Below are 26,524 nucleotides of genomic sequence, written 5' to 3'. Positions count from 1 at the left end.
TAATCAACAATGAGTAATGAATTATATAAATCTAGCAAGTTAATGATCCACACCAGCTTCATGTCACTAACTTTACACATCAGTATTACAAATACACCAATGATGAACCCAAGTGGATGTCTACGAGCCTGAACATGTAACCAGTTGTGTTTGCTCTTCCCAGCTCTCACATTACATGAAAATCACTGGAGTATGTCAAATATGTGGAGATGCTAGATGCAATTAATCTGACCAGAACAAACCTTCCACTAAATGCGACAGAGAATATTCTAACAGTTAAAGCCAGTAGATATCTCTGTAATGATAAACATAATTTTTTGGCTGAACAAATTCTACTACCAGTAGTCTCCACAAGAGCACTTCCCATCTTTGAAATGATGGAATCGTTGGACATCTCTCAGAATTATCTCCCTATCAAAAATCCATGATATAAGCTTAGCAGCAGAATGACAATCCCCACAGACCCGTAGATTCTTCACCACCCGAATTTTTGTACCAGGGGGAGAGTTTAGAAGCCCAAAAGCAATAGCCAATTTCTCACTATGATATCTTAGAGTAATTTCTTTGTCCTCATCTTCCATGTCTGCATGAAAAACTAAAGAAATATCAGGAACATACCCAACCAACTTCAATTCCTTGACTAACTTGTCAAGTGCCCGGTGCAAATCTGTAGAAACAGATTGCACTCCCTCCCCAGAGAAGAATTCATGCACGACATTGTTCACCTCCACTGAACTACACCCGGGTACCTTCACCACCCCCTTGTCTTTCATCAGCTTCCTCAAATAATTCACATCTTCCCATCTCCCAGCCCTTGCACACAAGTTTGATAAGATCACATAGTCTCCTCCATGAGAGTCATCCAATTCAAAAATTCGTCCAATCACTCGCTTTGCCAATTCTACATTGCCATGGCTGCTACAAGCAGATAACAAGGTTCGCCAAAGTATGGGAGTGGGTTTGATTGGTAATGCATCGATGAACTTATAAGCCTCATCTAAACGACCAGCTCGACTTAGCAAATCCACCATACATCCATAGTGCTTGATACCCGGCAAAATCCCATACTTGTCACTCATGCTGTAGAAATACTCACAACCTTCCCTTACTAAGCCAGTGTGGCTGCAAGCATATAAAAGACCCAAAAATGTAATATCATCAGGTCGCACTCTCGCCCTCTTCATTTCTTCAAACAGTGATATGGCTTTGGAACCATGCCCATGAGTTGCATATGCCATAACCATGGCTGACCAAGCCTGTGTATCTCTTACAGACATGTTCTCAAAGACAGACACTGCATCATCCAAGCTTCCACACTTTGCATACATATCTATAAGAGCAGTATTGACCTTTACATATTTATCAAAACCATGTATCTTCACATACTCATGTATCCACCTCCCTAAGTCTAATGCTCCTAACAAAGCACAAGATGAAAGTACGCTAAGCAGTGTTACATCAGTAGGCATGAGATTAATCGCTTGCAATTCACGAAACAATGACAATGCCTCATTGGGCTGACTACTTCGAGCATATCCCGTGATTATTGCATTGTAACAAACAACACAAGGCTCAACTATCTTATCAAAGACGCGGCGAGCCGCGTTCACATCATTGCACTCAGTATACATATTTATCAATGTGGGACATACATATATGTTATGGTTGAGACCAAGTTTGGTAGCAAGGCAATGCAATTGTTTACCTTCTTGCAATGCCTTAGAGCTTGCACATGCCTTGAGAAGAGAAGGGAAGGTATAATCATCAGGGATAATGCCAGAGCATAGGATATCAGAAAAGAGCACAATGGCCCGAAGAGGGGCATTGGAGCGGGAGTATCCACGGGCCATGTTGTTGAAGACCACAATGTCTGGTTGGGGAATTTGGTCGAACAGTTGGTGGGCATGGTCCATAAGGGTAGCACTAGGATTGAGAGTCCAGAAACTGATGAGCTTGGTGAGGACATTGATGTCATTTTGGAGGTGGGTTTTGATCGTAAAGGCTTGGATTTGCTTAAGCTCTCTGAGAGAAGTGCATTGGGGTAAGAGAGACAGAGGAGAGGTAGTGTTGGGCTTTGGAGGAGAAGAAAATGGGCTGATTTGGAGAGCATTAGCTGCTGCCATATTTTTCTAAAGATTACATCCACATGGTAATCACGTCCATGTGAGTACTGCTTTTCTGGTTGTGACTTGTGGACCTTATCCACAAAGGGAAAAAGTTAATGGATGTGGGTATCAGTTTATGAATTATTTTTTGAAAAATTTTTTGGGTTTAGAAAAATAAATTAATTTTTTTGATAATTTTTTATATTTCTTATTAAAGTGATATCAAATTTTTCTTAAAATGACTTATTAATAATTGTCTTAGGATTCAGATTCTTTAGATTTCTTAGGATACTCTACCACATAGATTTCCTTAAATTCTAACAACTCTTTAATGATTTAATAGTTAAGATTTTGCCATATCAGCATTCTACTAACAATATTCTTAAAATCTAGAGGATCTGAATCCATTGTCTTAAAGGCATCCCGTTAACATGATCCATCTATAAAACCAACTGGGTTGGTCAAATCCTATATGGCTAAATCATTGGCCATCCATTGCATTTGGTATACATTAGTTCCTTGCTTTGTACTTAAAATTAATCCAAGAGCCTAATAACTCAACTAGTTAACACTTTCTAATATTTTCAATAAAAACATTCATAATTAAAAACCTTCACATCCTTAACTATAAATCTTTAACTAACAAATTATATATCCAAAAAAAAAAAAAAATTAAGTGACTTATATACCAAGGTTGGAAAAAAAGAAAGTAAACAAATAAGAAGAATGGTGCATGAGACTTTAGTTTTATTTTTTATTACAATGAATTGATCGTTACAATGATGGGTGGCAGAATTTGAATCCTCACAAATGAGAAGTAATGTCATTGAACTATAAAATTATTGGTGTTACAACAATGGGAGGTGGAATTTGAATCATGATTATCCTCATAAATGAGAAAAAATAATATTACTTCACTACAAAACTCTTGGAATATAAAACTTTAGTTTTATATCAAATTCGAAATGAATATCCTAATCTCCAATATAACTCTATTAAGCTTTATACCATTCAAAAAAAGAAAAAAAAAAGGGCCTGGGCTTTAAACAAAATAAAATTACATACATAATCAATGAGTTTGGAATCCAAAACATCACTCCCACTATCCATAGATAAAATGAGAGGCCGTTAACAATTTGGGCATAAGATACTCCCCCAGGGTGTTAATTTGCACAATTGGTTTAATTAAGGTGTTAAACTAAGTAAAATAGAATAAATTACAAATTATAATCTCTGACTTTGACATATTTTCAATTTAGAATCTTAGATCTTCAAGTTTCATTCTTTCTCTCATTTAAATTATTTAACTTCTTTTAGTCTACCTCTGTTCAATTAACGGTGTCAAATAATTAAATAAATCCACGAAATGATCTTATTTTAGAAAGTAGGGAAAATTGAAATTTAAAATTTTGAAATAAAAATGATTCAATATTTTTCTTTATAGCTCAATGATAATTACTCTTTATTATCATAGGCTAGAATTCAAATCTCACACTTGTTTACTCCACAATAAAAGACCTCATCAATTTAGCTAACTATAACCCACAAAAAATAAGTCAAAACCAAATGGTTAATTTCAATTTAACCAGTAAATTTAAATTGAATCACCCCAAACATATCCAAATTGCTAGTATTTTGTTATCAAATAGAAACCCAACAGTCCCATGTTGCCACGTGTTGCAGCAGCACAACCTTATTTTATGTAACGCAAAAAATTCCAGTTCATTTAATTTTATAAATAAAGAAAAAAAAATCCATAAAGAAACAAAAACTTAAAGAGACACATGCGGTGTGCCCCACCTTGGACTTTTTATATTCCTCGGAATCTCCGATTAGGGTTCCTAAACACAATATAAACATTTTTGGTCCTCTTCCTGTCTCTTTCATACTCTCATAACACTAGCAAAATATGATGTACTTTCTGGTAAGTCCAACTTCCATGTCTTATTATTCTTTATTTCTCTAAAACTTTCTAAATATATTTATTTTTCATTTCTCTAATAGTTTCTAATTTTTTTTTTCAACGAAGAAAAAAAAAAAATACATATAGTCAATCATGACTAATCAATCGAGATTCATAGTCAAGCCCAAAATTTTTAGGACTAAGGCTTTGTTGTTGTCGCACATTAATCAGTACTATGGTAAGACTATTTTACCATGCCACATAAAGGTCACTTGGTCACTCTATATGTTATTAGTATACTAATTTTCAATGGCATTGTTTGAATCTTGATAGAGATTTTGGTAAGTCTAATGAAAACCTGAGGTTTTGTTCCATACTGGGACCCAAAAAAAAAAAAAAAAAATCAATAACCATTAATTCGTAGCAGTGAAATACCTCTGGGTTGAAATTGGATATGATGGTTTAAAATTAAAGGATTTGAAGAAGAACTGCAAGTATGAATAGCTAGATATAAATTTAACTAGTTAAGGACTTTGAGTTTTGGAGATTTTGCTCAAAAAAAAAAAAAAAAACTTGTGATATACAAATCATTCAAACAAAGAGTTGAAATACAAATCCTGCTCGTTAAATACCTCTATTGTTTTTGTTCTTTTTTTAAAAAGTATCTTTTGCATTTTGTGTGAATGTGACTTATTCTTTGTTTCTTTAATGTTTACAAAATGGTAAGGCATGTTTGTTCAAAGTGTATGCCAATGGATCATTTTAAAACTAGATTGCTGTGTTTGCTGTAAATTCTGATTATCCTTTTATCTTTTCTTTGCTTGATAAACAAAAAGTGTTTATTTTATTTTCTGAAACAAATTGAAGATGAACATTAAAAATAGTGAAGAGATTGAGAGTGTTTCCCAACAAAATGGGTTGATTTTTTTTTTTTTTTAATGAACACATTGGAATGACCAGTTAAACTGCTTGGCAACAGGCTCATGATGTGCAGTGGGACTTATTAAAGAAACAATGGCATGCTGCCGCACGTCAAAGGCGTTCTGCTATACGGGCAAAACGTGTTCAGTACAATGAAGATCATGAGCAGTCCCTGTGCAATACTCGGTTAACTAGGAGCGGGGAGCAGAAGAAATTTCACCAAAATGGGGATAGGCCATTAGATGAAGGGCAAGTAAGTAAGGGAAAGGACACCGACTGGGGCCTTATACTTTTGACAATAAATAACTAGTCTGGTTTCCTGTGGTATACATCTGTGTACTTGGGTAGCACCTTTCTTTGATTTTAAAAAAAATAAATAAATTTAATTAATTATCAAATAATAATAATAAAAAATCACCAGTCTACTATTTTACCATGCCACACAAGGCTCACTCAGTCACTCTATATGTTAGTAGTTTTATTTTCAATGGGTGCTCTCATACTCCCATTGATGGCACAATAGGTTCTGGCATTGCTTGAATCTTGATAGAGATATGGAATGTCTAAAAAAAAAAAAAAAAAAAAAAAAACCAATAACCGGTAATTTTCGAAGTAATAGTGGAGTACTATTTTTATTTTTTTTAAGTGTCTTGCCCGTTTTCTGTGAATGTGATTTATGCTTCATTTGTGTAATGTTTCACAAAATGGTGGTGAGGCATATGTTTGTTCAAAGGGGATGACGGGTCATTTCGAAAATAATTTGCTGTGTTCTTAGTAAATTCTGATTATCTTTCTTCTCTTTGCTTAATAAACAAAAGGTGAAGGATTGCTTACTAAAGACACAACTTTTTATTTTCTTTGCTAAAATCAAATTGAAGATGACCACTAAACATAGTGAATAGATATAGAACGCTTCCTATCAAAATGGTTTGAAATTTCTTGATGAACACATTGGAATGACCAGTGAAACTGTTTGGCAACAGGCATGTGATGTGCAGTGGGAATTACTGAAGAAACAATGGCATGCTGATGCAGGTCAAAGGCGTGCTGCTATACTGGCAAAACGTGTTCAGCACAATGAAGAGCTTGAGCCATCTATGCCCAAACCACTGTTAGATAGGATGGGGGAGCAGAAGAAATGTCACCAAAATGGGGATAGGCAATCAGGTGAAGGGCAAGTAAGTAAGGGAAAGGACCATGACGGGGGCTTTGATCATCTTTTGATACTTGCACAGTCAGCTGAATTACTGTCAGAATCTGAAGTTTGCTTCCATGAGGAACACAGAAATGACGAAAATAGTGAAGGTCGAGGCTGTGAGAATTAATAGTTTGTTTTATTGAATTAAAGTGCTGAATAGTAGCTAATGTCATGTTCATTGTGATTTAATCAGGATTATGTACTGATCCAAATGCTCAAAAGTCAGAAGAAAATCTTAGCAATGCAACTTCTACTGGTCTGTGATATTGTGCACATTTAATTTTCTTGTAACAGTCTTCTATAACATGCTTGTTTTTACAATAATGTTCAAACTGTCATATTTTCAGATCAGAAATATATAGGGACACAAAATGATGGACTTCTTGTAAGTGCTAATGTAGGAGCTGAACAGGATGGAATCTGTTGCCAGGCCAAAATACCTCGCTTAAGTCAAATTCGGCGACAAGCTCGATCTAAAACTCATTTCTTGGTGCAAGATAATAATGGGGAGTACACTGATGATCATTTACAAGGAAGAACACCTCGCTTAAGCCAAATCCGGCGTCTAGCTCGTTCTAGACATTTACAAAGTAAACATCTGAAATTGCAAAGTAAACAATATCTTTCATATTTTCTAGATGCAGCTGATACAATCTTATTAACGGGTTGTGACCAGAACCAGATGAGCAGAATCTAGGAAGAGTTCCTGCTGTACAAGGTCAAACAGGTGACCCCTATCAAAAGGGTGATGTGTTATTTTATTTATTGCAATGTGACATTTTTATGTTCTCAGATGCTGTAGATTCTGAATTATCCTTTTGGCTTTTGTTTTTTTGGATTTAGTTGCAAAGTGCAATCTCCCAAAGGAAAATGGTGTGGATGAACGCCATATAAATATGAGAATCAATCAACCTGCTTCTGGTATGTGTTAGTGTAATTAGTTACTTCCATGTGAGTTTGGGGAATCCTCAAAACCTGGTTGGCTTGCCCTCAATCTAATCACATTAAGTGTATATGCTATATTTTGCAAAGTTCACATGGCTAATTGGTGCTCTATGACTTGTACCTACCAATGTTTTTTGTAATCTTTGTTCTGCTAGTGATTGGAGAATCTGTTTTTCATAGACTACAGTTGCTGACACTGTAGTTTATTTGGCATCTATGATCTGTGGCAGATAGAAGACGGTGTCAGAAAATGCAAAACACTAGTAAACAGTCATATATAATTGGACATCAAAAAGAAATAAATAACCGAACACTAGCGTGTAGAAGTCACAGGTTTGTGGGAGTTAGTAGTGACCTTGGACAACTTAAGGAACAAAAACGTCTTGCACGGCATCTTAGAGCATTAAAAATTAGCAAACGAAGGGGACAACTGAGGACAGAACATATAGATTCTTCAGTGCGGGAAAAAATGCATGCCTTGGAGAAAACCCAGGTTGGACTGACTGGTCTAGTAGATCCACATTGCCTGTCATACATGTCAATGATGTCAAGGGAGCAAAATCTAGTTGCATGCCAGCAAGAGCTGCTAGGAACATTTGCATGGAATAATGAAATGACAGAAACCTACCTCGGTGCAACAAAAATGCAGGGACAACATATGGTCAACCAACCATGGTGCCAGATGCACAATGGGGGAACAAGTTTACTCTTTCCCATTTTAGCAATGCCATTGAGGGAATATTGCTGTATGCCTGAATATCAACAAAGATCACAACAAATTGATGAAAAAATGGCATTAAAGAATATGCATAAAGACTTCAATAATTGTGTACTAAATGATAAAGCCTGTCCTGCAGAGCTGGATGGTAGACCAATGAAAATGGTTCATAAATCTCAGCTAGCTGCTAATTCTTTGAGCCACGAAGGTTATACTTGTTGACGGATGGACACTTTTCTCTATAGTGTTAGTAAAAGATATGTTTGTCATTTATTTTGGAGATCGAATTAATTTCTATTGCTTTTCATCCACTCCTCAATTAATTAATAAATTAGCCAAAGAAAATTATATTGCTGAGTCATGGGACATATATGGTCTGTTGCAACTAATTGGATCTTTCTAGTGTGATGAGACATAATCAAGCTCACATCTAGTGCTTGAATGCATGTCATGTCAGCCTACGTGTATCACATTGAAGTCATTGAATAATGAATTAACTATTAATTGAAAAGTTTGCATATCTGACTTAAGGAAATTCACATTTTCTGGTCGTGTGATGATGAAAGGAAAGAACAGATCTATAAAATCTTCGTACTCTCTCTGTCTCTCATACTTGTCCATTCATTTTTTTAGTGTAAGAAGCACAGATGTCCATTCATTTTTAAATAACTTAAAAACCATAATTTAAGTTCCTTTTCTTATTGGTGGGGTTTTGAAATTTGGTTATTGGTATAAATAGTACATGATTAATAACTTTAGTCCATTGTGGCTCTTATATGGACAAATAAAAGTTATCATGTTTCATCTCTAGGTTGCTTTTACATTGTATACCTGTATGCACATCCTTGATTAGATCCATATGTGTATTGTCATCATCATGTTCCTTTGGCAGTGACTGTGGAAACTGAGAAGAAAAGTATGTGTCAGCAATTAAGTCAACTAAAACGTGAAGTACGTATGGGGATTCAACATGATGTAACTCAGCAATAAGGAGTACCAGATAGAAATAAAGGTATACATCAATTTTTTTCTTATAGGGATATCAAATGTGAATAATTTTTTTCCTCTTCTTTGCAAAAGGTGAGAAATTTCAAATTATCCACAGTTGTCACCATTGAACTAGTGCTCTACCTTGAAGTAGTGGCCCCATGCAATATGTGACTACACAACCACCCTCAAAATTTTCATTTCCACCACAATATTGGTAACCCACTCAATCTGCACTTCACTAATACTGCTACTACAACAGAAATTTGCATGATTGTCGAGCATCTATCAGTTCAAAATGAATGGTGAATACTCCATAAGTAAAATGAGAAATTTAGAATTTCAGCTTACGCAATTTAACAATAAACCAGGATATGTGTTGTCATTTGTCACTAATATTTAACTTATACAATGTTCATTATTGTTAAATAATCTGTGCACCATAGATCTGTTGGCTATCAAGAACTGTGTACTTTAGGCATGTACATCAAATCTATTAACAATCCACTTTTCGCCATTTATATAAGTCAATGCTCAATAGTTTTCATTCTATATTGTATCCAAAGAGAAAATTACAGTCCAACATACATATGTAAAAGACATGTTTGCTATTCTATCTAGTATCCATTTTCAGGAAAACATCTCTGCCCTGAACAATGTGAATGAAAAATACCATAAATTTCAATTTGAGCTTTCTGATTTATTGTTTCCCTTAACAACAAATTTTATCCTGAATGGCATTTGACATCCACATAATTTGACCGACCAGAGATCATTTTTATAATATCTGTATGTATAGAACTTGTTTTGCAATTTGTTTGAAATTCTGATTTACATGCAGAAGAACACCGTGCAATTTGTGATGCATAGCTGTGTAACTGATAATGTTTAAAATCAGAAGCCGTTATTTTGTGTTCCAGACTCAAGCTGAGATAGGGGAAGCCAAGTGGCTATGTACGGCTTCCATCGGCTGTTTACTAATTAGCAGTTTTTAACAAAGATATGGTAGGGATATTCTTTGATACTTTTAAAAGATAACATATATTTTGTGCCTTTTTTTTCCTTGTACAGATGGGATATTTGCACATAGTTTGCTCAAAAAATAACTGATTTCAATTGTTTTCCTACTATTTCATTTTAAGGTGGTGATTGGCTGGGTTCGAGCTTTGATTCTAGGGTACTGAATGCAGCCAATTAAAATTAAATCAAAATCATGTAGCAGATTTGATAATGGCTAGTGTAGTCTTTGACAGAATTTCTTCTACTTTATGCTTAACCTGGTACTGATCCCAGCAGAAACTTTTGTATGTCTAAGCCTAGCCACAGCTACACATGACTGTGTATTATACTACACAGCAACTTGAATTCAGATATGAGTATATGACATGAACGTAGACTTGTATGGTATGGAGTGCCAGAAGAGCTTGAATTTGGCTGATTCTTTAGGCCAAGTTTCCAAAAGGGTTCTTTTTACCTGTTATAGAATTTTATCCCATTTTAAGCTTTGAAGAGAGATTTAATTGCTAAATTTTCATGATGCAAAGTGAAAAATACTCCGAATCACCATCATCTGTGCAAGTCATTTGGGATAACATCATCAGTGGTTAGTAAGAAATTTGTATCTTAGTGGGGGAGAATATTATAGCTTTGATTATTTCTTTTGGTCTAAATATGCAAATATGAAATTATCAATTACTTTTGCCGCTTATTTCATCAACAGAAAATTGAATTTGTGTTGCATGTCTTTTTTATTCTTCTGTGAGCCGACTTATATGCTTACTGGGTAGAACTTGTATTTTCATCTGGTAAGAATCAAACTTAGTTAATCTTATTAATCACAAGTTCAAGTTGCCATCTTGAACGTCAGAGATGGTTTACAATTTGTTTCAGAGAAGTATAGGTACCCACTACACCAACAAAAGAACCTATAACTAAGATCCCCACTATTATTATTAACTCTAACCCAAAACTTCGGGCAGTTTTGTTAATCTTTAGGTAACATAGGCATGGTAACAACATTGAGGCTGTGACACTCAAAAAAGCACCAACAAATGCCATAACGTAGCCAAAAAATGGTACTGTCAATGCCACAACTGCTGTGCTGATCACAATTGCTGTTCTGATGAGGACACTACTTAATCGACTGCTTCCAGAAGGAAATTTGTATTCAATAGCATCAGCAATAGGGGTTATTATAACTGCATACTTAGCAAGGGGATTCACTAGTGTAGTGTAAATTGCTATTTTTGTATTAATTTTTCTAATTGGAAGATTTAATGTCACTTGAGAGTTCAAATTTTCTCCATACATCAGGTAGCCTAGGATGGCCATTGATCCATAGTTGATGGTGCTGGTGACAAAACAGACCAGCAAAACCTGCAATAAGAGACAAAAGTAGGGAAAAAGAACCTGTTAATGCTTTACGATCTTCAACCTTTATATTTTAACGTTAAAAGAGCCTGTAGTGGAATCCATGATTGTACTTTTTTTTTTTTTTTTTTTTTGCTGAATATTCAATGAAATTTCCTTTCAGTAGCTGAGGTACAATGACTTTTGTTTGTTTTGTTTTTTTTTTTTCCTCCCCTCTTCTTTTGATGTTGTTTTGGTTTATATATACAAGGACATTATTAAAAGAGTATTTTGATGAATCCATTATTTATTTTTATCTTCCATGCTTGCAAAAGATTAAGATGAAGATCAATGACTATCTCATCTTAAAATGTTCAAATTTCAAGTTTTTTTTTTTTTTTTTTTTTTTTTAAATTTTAAAATTATACACAAAACATGAGTTTATAGATTAGATAGTAAATAATATTCAATTAACATGAAACTTGGTATGGGTATCAACAACAATGAAAATATGTAATCCAAAGTTTGGATTTGTAAACTATTTATTTTTTAAAAAGTTAAAAACTATTGTAACACTTAATGTTTCTATTTGCACCACTTAATGTCTTTTTATCAAATTAATAATTTCAAATATTTCACTAGATCTTAAGTTTGCATTCCCCTTAACATGCACATCAACTTTCATATTAATTGGATGTTATCATGCTATTTAGTATTTACTATACAATCCATGAATTCATGTTTTATGTATAATTTTTTAAAAAGAAAAGAAAAAACATAAAATTTTAAAAATTTATATGAGATAACAATTGCTCTTGGAGGTTATAAAAGGAAAATGCTCTCGAACTAGTTGATTTTTCAAAATACAAATTCAAAAAAAAAAATTATTGAGTAGTGTAAGATTATTAAACGGATATCTCTTAGTATTTTCAATAGAAATATCCTATGTTTGAATCTCTTCTTTCCAATGTTGTAACTATCGAATTATATATATATATATATATATATATAATAAATCTACCAATTATTTTAATTATTTTTAATTTTGATCGGTAACTTTGAGAAAAAAAATTAAGGGTTTGTTTGAGATTCGCTTATTTTACTAAAACTAAAAACTTTTTACTAAAAGTAGTGTAGATAAAGGTAAAAGCTAATTGAAATAGTATAGTGGGACTCAAAAATAGTACCAAAAAGTGTAATGGGGCCCATAAATGATAGTAAAAATAAGCTAAATAATAAAATAAGTTGGTAAAAATAATTTTTGCCAAACACACACTAAATCAGATGGTTCTATTTCTCATTCTTACTTCCTATTTGGGTAGTGGAGTACTATTTCTTACCTTAGAGAACTGGCTTCTATCTTTCATTGAATTGCAGAGTGTTGGGAAAACTGCATGACCACAATAACAGAAGGTGAACAAGCTTATAGTAGTAGGCAAGCCACCCACATTCAAAAGCTTTCCCCCTTCATGGAACCCCACACCATCAACTGCACCAGCCCAGAAAACACAACCAAGCACAATAACAGAAGCCATGACCCCTCCAGCAGAAAAATAGGACAAGATACTAAAACTCCTCAACCATGTAGTTGGCAGAATTATAAGGGCAGTGAGCAGAACAAAGCCTTGTTTCCCTCGAACCTTTAGGCCTGCAATTTTGAACCCCATGTCTGGAAACAACTTGTCTAAATTGTCACCTTCTAATATCAGAAACGCAACTGCAACTAGGTACAGCTCAAGGTACAGGAACATGGATACCATGGCTCTTCCTTTGCATCCAAAGGCTGCCTCACCTATATCAGGATAATTTTTTATGGCAGGCTTTGCATCCATACACCGTTGTAGGAGTAATCCTGTGTACCAGCAGAGAATTGCTACTAGGAATAGAAATAGCAAGCTCAGCCACCCTCCTTGTGAAAGTGCATATGGAATTGATAGTATCCCCACACCTGGAATAGATAGATATTCATGCTAAATATTACTATGTTTGTGGTGACAAACAATTGCATGCACCACAAATTCATGCTAGATAGATTCAATACGTGCATCAACAGTCAGTCATGACATCTGAATACATGAATTCATGATCTAGAATAAACCATGCAGCCATAAGCAGTCAAGCAGTGATTGACAGGAAGAATCATAAGCTTATTCATAGGAAGAATCATGTTTACTTTGTTTCTAAGTAGCCCTATGACACAAAATGGTATGTTTAAAGACAACATTTTTCACAACTGTTGACATTCCTTATTGTGATTGGCGCATGATAAAAGTACTCTAAAGTGGTAAACTAAGTGAAATGTGATGTTACTCCAATCACAATAGACTACGTCAACAATTATTTAAAAAAAAAAAATTTGTGAAAAATGTTGATTTCCTAGCATTACTCGATATAAAAAGCATACTCTCCAAGAGAGAGAGAGAGAGAGAGAGAGACCTGATAAGGTATTAACCCCATTGACGCAAGTTTTGAGAAAGGTGGTGCCTTTGCCTGGTTGCTCCCACTGTGGGAGTTGGTTTTGGCTCTCCACTCCCTCTGCTTTTAGGTGTTCCATCTTTTTTTGCTCACCATACAAAGTGTTGGGTTCATTTAAAGAGAGAAACCGATAAAGCTTTTGGGATAATTCTCCCTTTTTATTTAATAATTGAAACAATAATTGACTACACAATTGGTTCTTGAAAGGTGATAGTGAAAATGCTTATCAAAAAAAAAAAAAAAAAAAGTGATAGTGAATATGAGTAGATAGGCATTCAAGGCGTTTGGTACGTGATTTTAAGCAACATTTTTCAGTTTTTAAATAACATTATTACACGTATTTTCACATACTTTTTCACCTACACGTATTTCCAAAAAATACAAACAACATTACCAAACAGCCCCTCAATTTCAACAATAACAAGCAACACTATGGTGCAACCCGTAATTGGTGACAGAAAGAAATCACTAAAAAAAGGAAACGCACTCAACATGTCACAATAACTCAAAACCCTTCCTTCTATGGCGATTTCTTCAACTTTACGTCCTCTTCCAAGGAAAGGAGAGTAGGAGACGTGCTTCTTTGTAATACTACTCGTGCTTTTTCTATACTTTTATTCTTATAGAAACGAATACAATAAGATTTGAATGAGAGTGTGACAATTACTCTTTATCATCAAAATAAAACATGAATGGATTTCTTTATAATGTGGTGTAGACAGAAATCAATACTCATACTTTTTTATTTAACAACAAAAATATTTTACTTGTTGAACTATCGAAACACATATTATGTCTGTATCTAGCAAAAATTATTTTTGCTAACTTATTTTACTATTCAGCTTATTTTTGCTACTATTTATGGATTTCACTGTACTTTTTGATACTATTCATGGGTCCCACTATACTATTTCAGCTAATTTTTACCTTTATTTACAGTACTTTCAACAAAAAGTTTCAGTTTCAGCAAAATAAGCGGATTCCAAACAAACCCTATATATACATATTTACTTGCAATTAAGTAAAAGATTTACTTAAAAAGCAAACTTTGCTTGCTTTTATTACAGTCAAAGAAATTGTGCACTCTTTTAGGATGGGGAGAGCTTGGTCTGTTTTTTTTTTTTAAAGTTTGATAGGTACATAACTAATGATTTTTATATATTGTTTAAAGGGAAAATTCAAAAGCCAGGGGGCATGTATGTTAAAATAGAAAGAGATAAGAGTAGAGTGAAAGGTGACGGGAAAAATAATAAAAATAGGGTAAACATGCTTGAACTTTGTTATATCTCTTTCTTTCTTTTTTTAATAAATTACGTTAACTTTGGATTTTTTTTTTTAAATTTTATGATAGTAGAAACTGAAGTTTATATACCTACCAAGTATATGAGTTGAAGTTCTGAAGCCAATGATTTTTAATTAGAAATTTAAATTTTTTTTCTTCTTTTTTGTGATAATTCCGGGAAGCAAAGTTGGAATGCAATTGCAATTTTAGTGGTATATCTTGTGATAGCATATGAATTTATTAGGATGTAAATATAAAAAAAGGTTCAAAATTTTGTATAGAGAATTTTTTTTCTCCTAATAATAACTTCACATGGAAATTAAATAAAGGTTATTTACTAAATAAAAAAATAGAAGTTATTTATTCACTTTTTAGTTTATAGACATCACATTCCTACATAGATGTTTTTTGTAAAAAAAAAAAAAAGTTATAAATATTACTACATAAATATTAAATACCCCACCCCTCTCACCAGGATTCGAACTGAGACCACTTCATTTCTTTATGCTAGGGAGGTATATCATGCCGGCTCAACTTTCCAGCGGTACATAGGTGCTTGTTACTATTGTGTTTATACTTATTAAAAAAAAAATTGTCAATATAATTCTCATTATTCCTAACCTCTACCTCTCTCGATAAAATGATGCTATTAAAAAGATACCAAAAAGGCAAGTTACCACCGCACACCCTTGGTGCAATTGGTACAATAGTCATTGCACAAGTATAAGTGTTTGAGAGATGTGGAAGGATAAGGGCCAAAGTTCAAGTTTCCAAGAGGGAATTTCACACACATATATACTTAGATTAGGTTAAAGTTAAATTTCAATTTTATTATAAAAAAAAAGAAAAAAAGAAAAAGAAAAAGAGGCAAGTTGATGCACCCGAGTGACTAAATTTTGCATTTTAATAATACGATAACTACTTTCCTCAATATTATTTCTTCTCAAAAAAAGAAAAAAAGAAAAAAACTTTCCTCATGTATGTATGTATGTATATTGATCAACTACACACATATGTATCTATGTATAATAAAAGGAAGCAAGATGAGATGGCGAACAGTAAATATTTTGATGATGATAGGTTAGTAGTGTATCAACCGTGAAATCTCTTAATAATCTATAACTTAAAAAAGAGGGAACTTTTATAAAGTTACACTGGGTAAAATTTAGGTGAATACATTAGACTCTATAAAAGTAACACCTTTTTTAATCTATAAATTTTCAAGAGATCTAATTGTTAAACTTATATTAGTGGATTCTTAAAAGAAAAACGTTAGTGTCATGTCATCATTGAAACATTAATTTATTGCTTGCCCAATCAACTTGCATATTTAATCTTCTTTTTAATGTAATAATATATTGAGAAAGAGGGGTTAGGAGTAGTGCGAAATATAGGATAATAATTAAGAGAGAGAGAGAAAGAGAGAGCTTGTTTTAAGTATCAGCACTATGTTATGGTTTTAAAAACCGGCACGGATAAAGAACCAAAAAAAGGATTGATTATCGATTTTTTGGTCCGATCGGAATTGAACCGATGATCGAACCAATGATGTCATAATTAATAATTTTATAATTAATAAATAATAAATAATATAATATAATAATTTTATATTAACTAATAATATTTACTTTAAAAAATTTATATTATAAAAGTTTATTCAAAATCATTAAAAACAAACTTATAATAAAAAATAAATAACTAAATAACTCCCCTACTATTCCACCTACCTCCATTGGCATTAAATTTTCTCTACCCACCCCCACTTTCTTCTCCTTTTTCCGTGAATCAGTACTCTGATCATCAATTCAAAATTTGCTTGCATTAAATTCTCCACCCACGCCCACTTTCTTCTCCTTTTCCCATTCAGTCAGTAGTTGCTTCTACAATCCGAATCTATTTCTGCACTCTTCATTTCTTCTCCTCATTTTACACATCTTCCTCTACCTCTCTCTCTCTGCCAAGCAAAGTTCAACCTCACTCCACAGCTAGCATGTTCCCAAAATATCATTTCTTTTACAACAGATCAACATTGCTTCTTCCCTAAATTTCTTTTCTTTTACAAGAACTGAAGATGAGAAAAGATTAAGTGTTCTTCAGTTCTTGTCCTTTGAAGCTCGTTTATCTGCTCAAAATACCGCAAGGCCGAGAGAAAAAGGAGGCTAAGGCTAAGGCGTGTAAGGGAAAAAGGCGACCACCAAATTTCAAAGCCGAACAGAGAAGACGAGAAAGAGTGAGAAAAAAAAAATTCAGAGGAAACGGAAGTTGAGAGTGTGAGAGAGGGTTGTGAGGGAAAGAAAAATAGAGGATATGAGTTTTTAGGGATAGGTTTCCCCAAAACAACGTAGTTTTAGGTTGGGAAAAATGTCAAAACGGTGTAGTTTTCAGTCTCAACACAACCGGCCAATAACCGGTTCAACTATATCGGTTTTCGGTTTTACGATTAAACCCACCGGTTTTTTACTATTTCCGGTTTTTACTAATTTTTTGGTTTTTAATCATAATCAGTCTGAATTAATATTCGGTTTCCGATTGAACCGGTCAGTCCGATCCGGTTTTTAAAACCATAACATCTATTATTTACAGTAAGAAATTAAATTTCTTGCTTACTAATAAATTTACTCAAATAAAATAGAAGTGTTATTCTCATCACCCCTAACCTCTGTTTGGGATAATTTATTGGTCAGGTACAACTTTTAAAACTATTATTTTTTAAAATATAAATGTATTTTTATCCAATTTATTATTCAAGTTAAATAAATCAATAAAATTAGCCTTACCATTAGCACTATACTCCTATGAGTCCTACCTGAGATATTATAAAGTTAAATAAAATTGTCATTAATAATTCTAAAATACAAAAACTTAAAATAGTTCATAAATATCTAATAATTTTTATGTTTTGCAAAGTTATAAAGAGAATTTAATTCATAAGAAAAAAAAAATCCTATTAAAAGTTATATTCATTCAGTAGTCTGTTATTAAAAAACCCAAACACTATAAATTGCACACCGACATCGATCACACAGATCAAAGTAAGTAGACCCAAAAGCACTCCCCCGCTCCTTTAGGCTTTTGCAATTTCATTTCATCTCATTACATTACATTAGAGTATATGATTAGAGTCTTTTGGAATTTCTTAATGATAATTAGAAGAAAAAGCTTTATCATTGAGCACGTTTTAGAGTGGAAGAAAATTGTATCTAAAATATTCTATACAAGGACAATTGATTGCTATGCTGGGCCAAGCCTACTAGTCAAAAATGGCTTTCTGTTGTTTGATCACCATGTACGTGCATGCATTTTATATATAAGATCGAATATGTATGTATTTAAATTGAACCTCTCCAAGCCTTAATGCTTAGTTTGCTTCAAGGATGAGAAAGTTGACGGATAGAAATAGAAGAAATTTTTTAATTTTTGCCCAGGTGTGTTTGGTTGGGAAAATTGAGAGACGGAATACTCATTTATTTGGTTGAGTCAGGTTGACAAGAAAAGTGAGAGAATAAAAAAAAAAATGTAGTTCATACTTTTTTTATATATATAACACTTATTTATTCTTATATATATATATATATATATATATATTATCATTAAATAAGAAAAATATTATGTACACATCACACATATTATATTATATTATATATTTTTTGTTATTATATTTTTAATACAACAACTAGGTGGAAGCATCCAAATACTGCTTCCATGTTGCAAAAAGAAAAACAAAAATAAAAAGAAGCACTCAACAAGAAATAACTAGTGTTGGAAATTAATGTAAATGGGAAAAAACAAGCAAAAAAAGTAGACGACAAGGACAGAAAAAACAAACTGTGAAAAAATAAAAGAAGGAAACGACGGAAAGAAGGAAAAAAGAAAAATTAAAATAATAATAATTTCAGAGGCGTGAACACACTCACACACGGAGAAAAAAAAATAGAGGATAATAATGCAAGTGCATGGCTAAAGCAAATGGCATACAAAATCTCTCCAGTCTAGGTCTTCACTTTTCTCCCCAAATCATGGAGATTGAGTTTTGGCGGATCGAATAGAAAAAACATGTGTCCCACCAAAATGTAAGTTTGGTATTTGTTTTGTTTTTTTTTTTTTTTTTTCCTTATTTCTTATTTCTAAAAACAATTTTCTATTTTTGAAATTAAAAAACTTGTTTAGCAACTCAAAATGGACAGAAAACAAAAATTGTTCTCAAAACTCAATTTGTGAAGGAAACTAAAAACATGCAAAAGACTATTTTCAGTTTCTAGTTTTCAAAAGTCAATGAAAACATGGATTTGATTTAATAAATTTATCTCATTTAATGAGTTAGCATCAGACCCGGCTCAATAGGTGATGCAATCGCCTAATGCCTCGAATAAAAGAAGGCCCTAGCAAAAAAAATATATAATAAATATAGGGAAATGCTAACAAGTGCCCATTAGGGCACTGGTTAAGAATCCAGTTAAAGAAAGAAAGTTTTAATGGGAAAAGAAAAAAAAATTAATATTTTGATAGTTTTTTTCATTTTCCATAAAAGTGATGTCAAAATTTTTCTAAAATTGATTGTTAACGAGTGCCTTAAAGGCACTCATTAGCATGACCCATAAATATAATATATTTATTTATATTTTTTAATTAAAAAAAATTTAAGCCTTTTTTTGTCAATAAAATGCATTAAAAATGCCCATTGTATCCTAAAATGCAAAAGATTAAAAAGGAAAAAAAAATAGTCAAATTTTAGCTAACAAAATTAAATTTTAGGAGATAAATTTATTAACTCATTTTTAAAATATGCAAAAATCAAAATTAATAGCAGACAAATTCATTAATAATACAACGTAATTGTCTTTAAATATGCTAAAATAGGGATTATAAACTTCAAAAAAAAAAAAAAAAAAAAAAAAAAAAAAAAAAAAAAACCTCTCATCTCTCTATCTCTCTGCCTCTCCATCTATAAGAGCATCAGCATTTGGCTTCTCAAATGCCAAATTGTAAAATACATTTGGCATTTGGGCCCAAATTGCTCCAACAACTGGATTGCTATTAATGCCGAATGCCAAATTTTTTTGGCATAACACTACAGTGCAATCTCACAACAAATAATGTACTTTAATAGCGCTACAGTCCCCTCTCTCTGTTTTTGCTCTCTTATCCCCTCACAGTCCGTTCAAGCCCCTCTCAAGCGAAGCTCCGTTGGTCTCTCAAATCAAATCTCAAACGAAGCTCCGTCAGAAATCTCAAGGGTTCTCAAACGTTTGTGGGTTTGGAAATCTCAAGCCAGTCCATTCAAGCCCCATTTAACTTTTCACTCCATCTCACGCTCAGCCTCTCCCACGCAGCAACAAGGATGCCACAAGGTTGAGATCAGTGTGTGGTTTCGGTGTTTGGGTTTGATTTGTGATTTGATCGGCGTGGGTTTCGGTGGTGTGGGTTTGATTTGTGATTTGTGGTTGTGGGTTTGTTTTATGGTGGCTGTGGGTTTGTTGGTGGTGGCTGTGCTGTGTTGGTGGTGCTGTGTTGGCATTGGATTGTGTTTTTTTTTTTTTTTTTTTTGGTTCAGCTACTGGGGTTTGTGGTTGTGGCTAGTGGGCCGACGGTGGAGGTGGTGGAAGTAGTTGTGGCTGGTGGGTCGATGATGGGGTGGGTGTCTGTGGCTCCGTCGGAGTGGGTTTTGGATCAATGGGTGGCGGCGTGGGTTTACTGCCTGGGTTTTTTTTTTTTTTTTTTTTTTTTTTGGTGTTGATGGTAGATTATGGGTTGCTGGTGGTGGTGGTGTCAGGTGTGTGTAGTGCGGCGGTGGTGGTGATTGTGGTTGTTGAACAGAAATAAAGAGAGAGAAAGAATAAATAATGTGTTGTATTGTAAATGATGGTAATTGTGGGATATATTATTTTATTGTGTAGAAATATTATTTTAATGAGTAGGATAGGAAAATAAAAGTTGGGATGCTGAGTGTATTGTAAAATGGTATGGTATAATTGATAAAGTAGCTTTTTAGGATGATAAAATAAGATGAGATATGAAATCCAGATGTGGATGCTCACGGTCTTACCTTTCTTTTCCTCATCTTCATCTTGATTCTTGATCTTTTTCCATCAACTCAGTTAGTCGGTCTAGCTTGAAATTTTTCTTTGTTGATTCCAGCGTACCAGTCTACCAGTCTTCAATCACTAGAGGTATTCTTCTTTAGTTCTTCCCCTCTTTCTCTTTGTCTTTCTGCAAATGAAGACTAGAGTCTTCTATTTATTTAACTTAAATTATATATATTTTTAGTTTGTTTCACACTTTCACTGCACTGCACAATTGTTTGATGAGATGGGACACGTTTTTTGCTATGATGGCTTTTCTAATTCTACCCATCTTTCGGAGAAATTATTGGTTCCTCCGAGAGGACCACTGATGTGGTCCTCCCGGCTCCTGCCAACCAAAAGAAAAGTGCCACATGGCCATTTTTTCCCGATTCAGCTCCACATTAGCACTTACCCATTAGCTTAACTCTTGTTAACAAAACCAAACCAAGGTTAAAACTCAGCTCCACTTACCCACAGCCGGAAACCCAAAATCAAAGACTTGTTCTGCCTCAAGCTCTCACTTCTTCTTCCTTCTTCTACTAATATTCGCTCTCAACTCACTCTTTCTTTTTCTTTTCTTTTTTCTCTTTGTGGAAATTTTTTATTGTTGTTGTTTATTGTGATTTCCGGGATTCCGATCCACCATTGCCAGAAACCATGGGTATTTCGGTGAGTCCTTCGTGACTCCACTCTCTCCATGCATGATCCGAGTCACCGTCATTGCTCCAGATTTCTCTCCTCTACCATGGCTTTCTCGGAACGTACTTCCCATTTCCAATCTCTAGGTCTTTTTAACTCTTGCTCTTCGTTTGGTTACCGAGAAAATATTATAGCAAAGCAAGTGAAAAAGCATAACAGAATTTTTTTTTTTTTTGAAAAGATTTTAAGTGGTTTTGGATCAGAATAACTCGCCTCAGCCGAGTTTAGCAGAATCTGAGATTAGGAGCTGTATTTTCTTCGCTTCTTTTCCTTACACTTTCTGGGTAGCCAAACAAAGGAAATAGCATAATTGTAACTGGTAGTGTATGTGTATTGAAGTTGAAGCATGTGTAGAGATTGATGCGTACTGATTAAAGTTTCTCTCTTCTGTTTTCTCTACATTTTTTTCTTGTTTCCTAAAGGATTTGGCGTCTTCAAGTTCGTTTTGGTGAGGATTCTGAATAAGGAAATTTACTTTTAGTTCATTCGAAGAAGCGTCTCTCTCTGTTGCAGTGGATTCTCTAAAAAAAAAAAAAAACTTTAGTTGTGAATGGATTTGAATTTCAATTATTTTTGTAGTATAATAGTACAAAAGAAAAGAAAGAAAAACTTGCTTGTGAATTTTGAATGTGCTAAACAAACGTGCCGTTAAATACAGGGATGGATCTCTACCGATTTGTTGTTGCCTTTGGTTTTTTTTGCAGCAGTATCGGCATATCAGAGGAGGACTGTATTTTGATTTTGATTTTGGCTTTGATTTTGGGTTTCCAGCTGTGGGTAAGTGGAGTTGAGTTTTAACCTTGGTTTGGTTTTGTTAATAAGAGTTAAGGTAATGGGTAAGTGTTGATGTGGAGCAGAATCAGAAAAAATGGCCACGTGGCACTTTCCTATTGGCTGGCAAGAGCCAGGAGGACCACATCAGTGGTCCTCCCGGAGGAACCAATAATTTCTCCATCTTTGGACCCTTTTCTGCCATGATATTTGATAGGACACATTTTTTCTTTTAAACTTAGCCATGGGATGATAGGAGTAGTGGAATACAGGCAGGACGATTTCTCACTTTTTTTTTTATAGGTAGCCCACAGACCACAATTATAATTTACACAGTTTGGTCCGACGGTTTTTCACTTTTTTTTTTTATTTAATCTGACACTTTATCTATTATTATAAATTATTATACCAATTAATAATTTGATGTGTATCATATCAACTCATTTGTATTATAATGACACTAATTTATTAAATCATGTATTAAATCAATTTTTATTTGTACAGGTTTAAACTTTAAAGTGGTCACGGCTTTAAAAAAAATTGCAATAACCAAGTTCTATTGTTCTATACTTTAAATTTTATTTTTAGTTAAATTATCATTTTTAATTATAAATTGTGTTTTATTTATCTATAAATATTTTCTCATTACTAGAAAATATTTATTTGGATATAAAAAACTTCTAAAAAAGAGAAAAATTAAATACAAAAACTTAATTAGTAATTTTGCATCTCAAAAAGCAAGAAAAATAGATTTTAAAAAAATCAATATATATATATATATATTATTTGATTAATATTTAATTATAAAAAGACCCCATTTAAAATTTTCGCCTAAGGCCTCAAAAGTTGTTGAGTCGGCCTTGGTTAGTATTAGAGTTCAAATTCTAATAACAACATATTTTAATATTTTATATTTTTTCTTTGAAAAACTATTTTTTTACTTTCAACTAATTAAACATTTTCTTTATTACAAAAATATAAGAAAATTGTTTTTTCTTTATATTTCCCAAAACAAGTTTTTGAAAATAAAAAACAAAAACTGTTACTAAACATAACTGAAGGTATTTTTCCCTCTCAACCATACACGGTCCTTTAAAAAAAAATGTAAACCTCTTTAATATAAATCCTCTATTTTTTTCCAAAAACAAACCCCTCCCTTTAAAATAAAAATAAAATAAAATAAACATTTGGAGAATTAGAGAAGGACACCATGTGTAAGGACACAATTTGTAGCGACCCCAAGATGATATTGGGTTCGTACGTTTAAGGGCCCAAATAATATCATTTGTAGAGCGTGGGTTTAAAAGGCTAGGCCTAGGTCACCGAACAGCGGTTAGCCATGGTTTCTATGGAAATTTACATGAAGGTGAACCTGACGTGTCTAACGAGGTCTTCTTCTAAGGCGGCATGAGTGGTTCCAGTCTTTAGACCTCGTCCGAGGAGCTTAGTGTTCTTATTCTTCTCCTTTTTTAAGACTTCATGGTCTGGGAGACCCCCCTTTCCCTTGGTTCTTTTTCCCTTTTATACTAACATTTACCCTCCTTCCAGTGTCCACGTGTAAGCTCCACTTTCTGGGGTTAAGACTTGTCTCATCAGCCCATACCTAGAGTGGTTAGGGGTGGTTGTAAAAGTTGAATAGCATGATGAAGAGCATGGACTTGTCAGACGCAGAGTTCTTTATTGCAATATTGGCAGCTTTTTCACTTGGCCTGTTCCTGTACTGAGCTCGTCCTTTCCTTTAGGGGCTCTATGGGGTGCTGAGCATAAGATCGTCATCGGCCATATCCTTAGGCCTTTTTTGGACTTTCATTATGTGTCCTCGGCAATAGTTCTCCTCGGCTCAGGCCTTGGGCCCTAATGTAAAGTGGGCCGGGCCCACAAATTCTCTGGCCCCACACCATGTTTTTTTTTTTTTTTTTTTAAGAAAAGAAATGGTGATTGCCTTTTTTTTCTTTATTGCATTTGTCATCCATAAAAATAATGTTAGCCTTTAGTTTTTATTATTGTTATATTTTTTTTATACATAACTTGCATTTGTGTAGGCATGTAAATTGACTATTATTATTTGAATTATTGAAACTTAATTAAATTTTTATATGTTTCATAATTTTTGAAGGTGTAAAATACAAAATCCATTGTGAGATTTGGGTAAATTTCAGATACTACCAAGATTTTTAAAATATATATCATTTGCTCCCTAATTACAAAGAACACTTAATATCTTTTGTGCTTTTTTTTTCCCCTAAAACTAATTTTTGGTCTTAAATGAACATAAGCTTGTCAAGGAATTCCAAAAGTTTCTCAAAAACTTTTGTTCTCGATTGTTCTTATTTTCAGATACAAAAAAGGAGAGAGCTTCTTGTGAAAGTCCCTCATATTCAATAACATAGTCTCTCAAAAGGGCCAACCGGCCAAACCACCCCCACATATTCAATTGAGCATGTTTTTTAGCTCTCATTAATTCTCACAAAGCCCTCGGGGTGTGGTGCATTGGTAGGAGTCCCGAACTAGCATCACGTGATGCTTGTAGGAGTGTGCTGATTCGAGTCACATGCTTCAGCGAAAAAATGTTGTGCTGTGATGTGAATAGCTTTAACATACGTAGGATTGCCCACACCATATTATATTTAGGTTTAAGTGGGCAGGATTGGCGACCACATGCGTGAGAGTTTTTTTTGTTCATTAAAAAATTAATTAATTTCACACAAACGTACAGTGTACTCCTCACGACAACGCTTCTTCTCAACCAAATATAGACATGCCTAGTCAACTAAAACCCACCCAGTAACCTCTACACTAGAAACAACTTAATTGGTCTACAGGCTTTAGATACCACTGGCTGAGTTTTTTTTAATGGGAGTCGCATCAGATATTGAAGCTGACAACATACCATAAGCACTTTTAAAAGGGTCTAAGCAATTCGAGTGTAAGTGATCTGTGCCACACACAAAAAAAGAACGACATCCTTTATCATAAGATGAGCATTAATTGGAGGTGGATTCTAGTTACTTCGTTAGGTAAAGTTCTTTATCGCTGGACAAAGATCCAAGTTCGAATCCTATTTAAACCAAAAATTAATTGATGTCTTACATTAAAAGGGAATGCCATAAAGTTAAATCTACCTTTTCTTTTCTTTTCTTTTTTTTCTTTTTTTTAATTGAGCATAAGAGAACCGGAGAAGTACACCATTGTGAGGGAAATCCCAGCATATAGGGTTAATCACATTTTCCCAACTGTTATTTTAAATGAATATCCTCCATGCTGGATACATATTGGGTTGGAACCCTCTTTCACATAGGTCTTAAGGCCATGATGTTGGGACCCAAATAATGTTATCAACAATATTAGCAATCCAAAATAACAATCACACATAAAAACACAAAATTTACGTGAAAAACCCTTTCTCTTTGAAGGGAAAAAATCACAAGACAAACTCTGAATAAATTCACTACTATTAAATCAATAACAATAATTCTTATATATATCTCACGACTAAAAAAAAAAAACTCTCTTATTTTTTTTTTTTTTTTTGCTTTCACACACAAATTATAGGCAATAATTCTTTTTCTTTTCTTTTTTTCACTATGCGGCACCCACCTTTTTTTTTTTCCACTGTGCGGCACCTCCTTTTTCTTCTTGTTTTGTTCTCCTTTTTAGTACACCACACGCATGCATTTTATATATAAAAGCATGCCCTCACACTCATCAATCAATTAGGAATAGGAATCTTGGTACACCACGTACAGTACTTTGCAAGGAATTAGGACTCCTTGCTTTTCAAGCGTATCACAAACTCTTTAAAGAGTAGTGATTAGATGCGGCTGGACTCCTAGAAACACACAAAGTACAAACTGTCCATGATCTTTTATTTCAACTTGATATAGGAGTCTTCATCACTTGGGCTTTTATTCTTCATGGGCTGGACTATGGTGCATGTGCACACAACACATGAAGCGTGTATTCACTGGAAAATTTACAAGCAGATAGCATTCATCTGAGCTCACTTTCCTTAGATAACTATTAAACAAGAACTCGATGGAAGTACCAAAGAAAACCTAGCCTTGGTACTCCCTCTTAATGCATCTGAATTGACAAAGAGAACAAAAAGC

The 26,524-nt window shown here is 33.6% G+C and overlaps 3 protein-coding genes and 1 long non-coding RNA gene across 4 annotated transcripts; 2 read left to right on the top strand and 2 right to left on the bottom strand.

The window, feature by feature from the left end:
* Nucleotides 1-2,194, bottom strand: LOC126718814 (pentatricopeptide repeat-containing protein At2g02980, chloroplastic-like). Its single transcript, XM_050421163.1, has one exon. The coding sequence runs from the start codon at nt 2,121-2,123 to the stop codon at nt 336-338; it is 1,788 nt and encodes a 595-aa protein (XP_050277120.1). The 5' UTR covers nt 2,124-2,194; the 3' UTR covers nt 1-335.
* A 1,820-nt stretch (nt 2,195-4,014) lies between these two features.
* On the top strand, nt 4,015-6,876 carry LOC126719915 (uncharacterized). The gene is made up of 5 exons (XM_050422413.1): nt 4,015-4,029; nt 4,988-5,182; nt 5,913-6,234; nt 6,321-6,383; nt 6,475-6,876. Exons 1-5 carry the CDS (start codon nt 4,015-4,017, stop codon nt 6,822-6,824), a joined length of 945 nt encoding a protein of 314 aa, XP_050278370.1. The 3' UTR covers nt 6,825-6,876.
* Nucleotides 6,877-6,885: 9 nt separating this feature from the next.
* On the top strand, nt 6,886-10,413 carry LOC126718813 (uncharacterized). Its single transcript, XR_007653064.1, has 3 exons — nt 6,886-7,048; nt 8,683-8,802; nt 9,619-10,413. It is a non-coding gene; the product is annotated as an uncharacterized LOC126718813 (long non-coding RNA).
* Nucleotides 10,414-10,619: 206 nt separating this feature from the next.
* Nucleotides 10,620-13,724, bottom strand: LOC126718812 (amino acid transporter AVT1I-like). Its single transcript, XM_050421162.1, has 3 exons — nt 13,563-13,724; nt 12,467-13,074; nt 10,620-11,153 (listed from the first exon to the last, which is right to left on the bottom strand). Exons 1-3 carry the CDS (start codon nt 13,678-13,680, stop codon nt 10,641-10,643), a joined length of 1,239 nt encoding a protein of 412 aa, XP_050277119.1. The 5' UTR covers nt 13,681-13,724; the 3' UTR covers nt 10,620-10,640.
* Nucleotides 13,725-26,524: the final 12,800 nt, after the last annotated feature.

Source organism: Quercus robur, chromosome 3 (genome assembly GCF_932294415.1).
Source record: "Quercus robur chromosome 3, dhQueRobu3.1, whole genome shotgun sequence".
Lineage (NCBI taxonomy): Eukaryota > Viridiplantae > Streptophyta > Magnoliopsida > Fagales > Fagaceae > Quercus > Quercus robur.
The sequence above is the reverse complement of the archived record's forward strand: the minus strand, read 5'-3'. Positions and strand labels throughout refer to the sequence as shown.

Excerpts from the sequence above, each read along its gene's own strand:
- LOC126718812 (XM_050421162.1), bottom strand. The coding sequence starts at position 13,680 with ATGGAACACCTAAAAGCAGAGGGAGTGGAGAGCCAAAACCAACTCCCA. Across the intron at positions 13,075-13,562 it reads TGGGGTTAATACCTTATCAG|GTGTGGGGATACTATCAATT; the intron begins GTCTCTCTCTCT and ends TATCTATTCCAG. Across the intron at positions 11,154-12,466 it reads ATAGAAGCCAGTTCTCTAAG|GTTTTGCTGGTCTGTTTTGT; the intron begins GTAAGAAATAGT and ends CTCTTATTGCAG.
- LOC126718814 (XM_050421163.1), bottom strand. The coding sequence starts at position 2,123 with ATGGCAGCAGCTAATGCTCTCCAAATCAGCCCATTTTCTTCTCCTCCA.
- LOC126719915 (XM_050422413.1), top strand. Across the intron at positions 5,183-5,912 it reads GGCCATTAGATGAAGGGCAA|GCATGTGATGTGCAGTGGGA; the intron begins GTAAGTAAGGGA and ends GTTTGGCAACAG. Across the intron at positions 6,384-6,474 it reads TAGCAATGCAACTTCTACTG|ATCAGAAATATATAGGGACA; the intron begins GTCTGTGATATT and ends TCATATTTTCAG.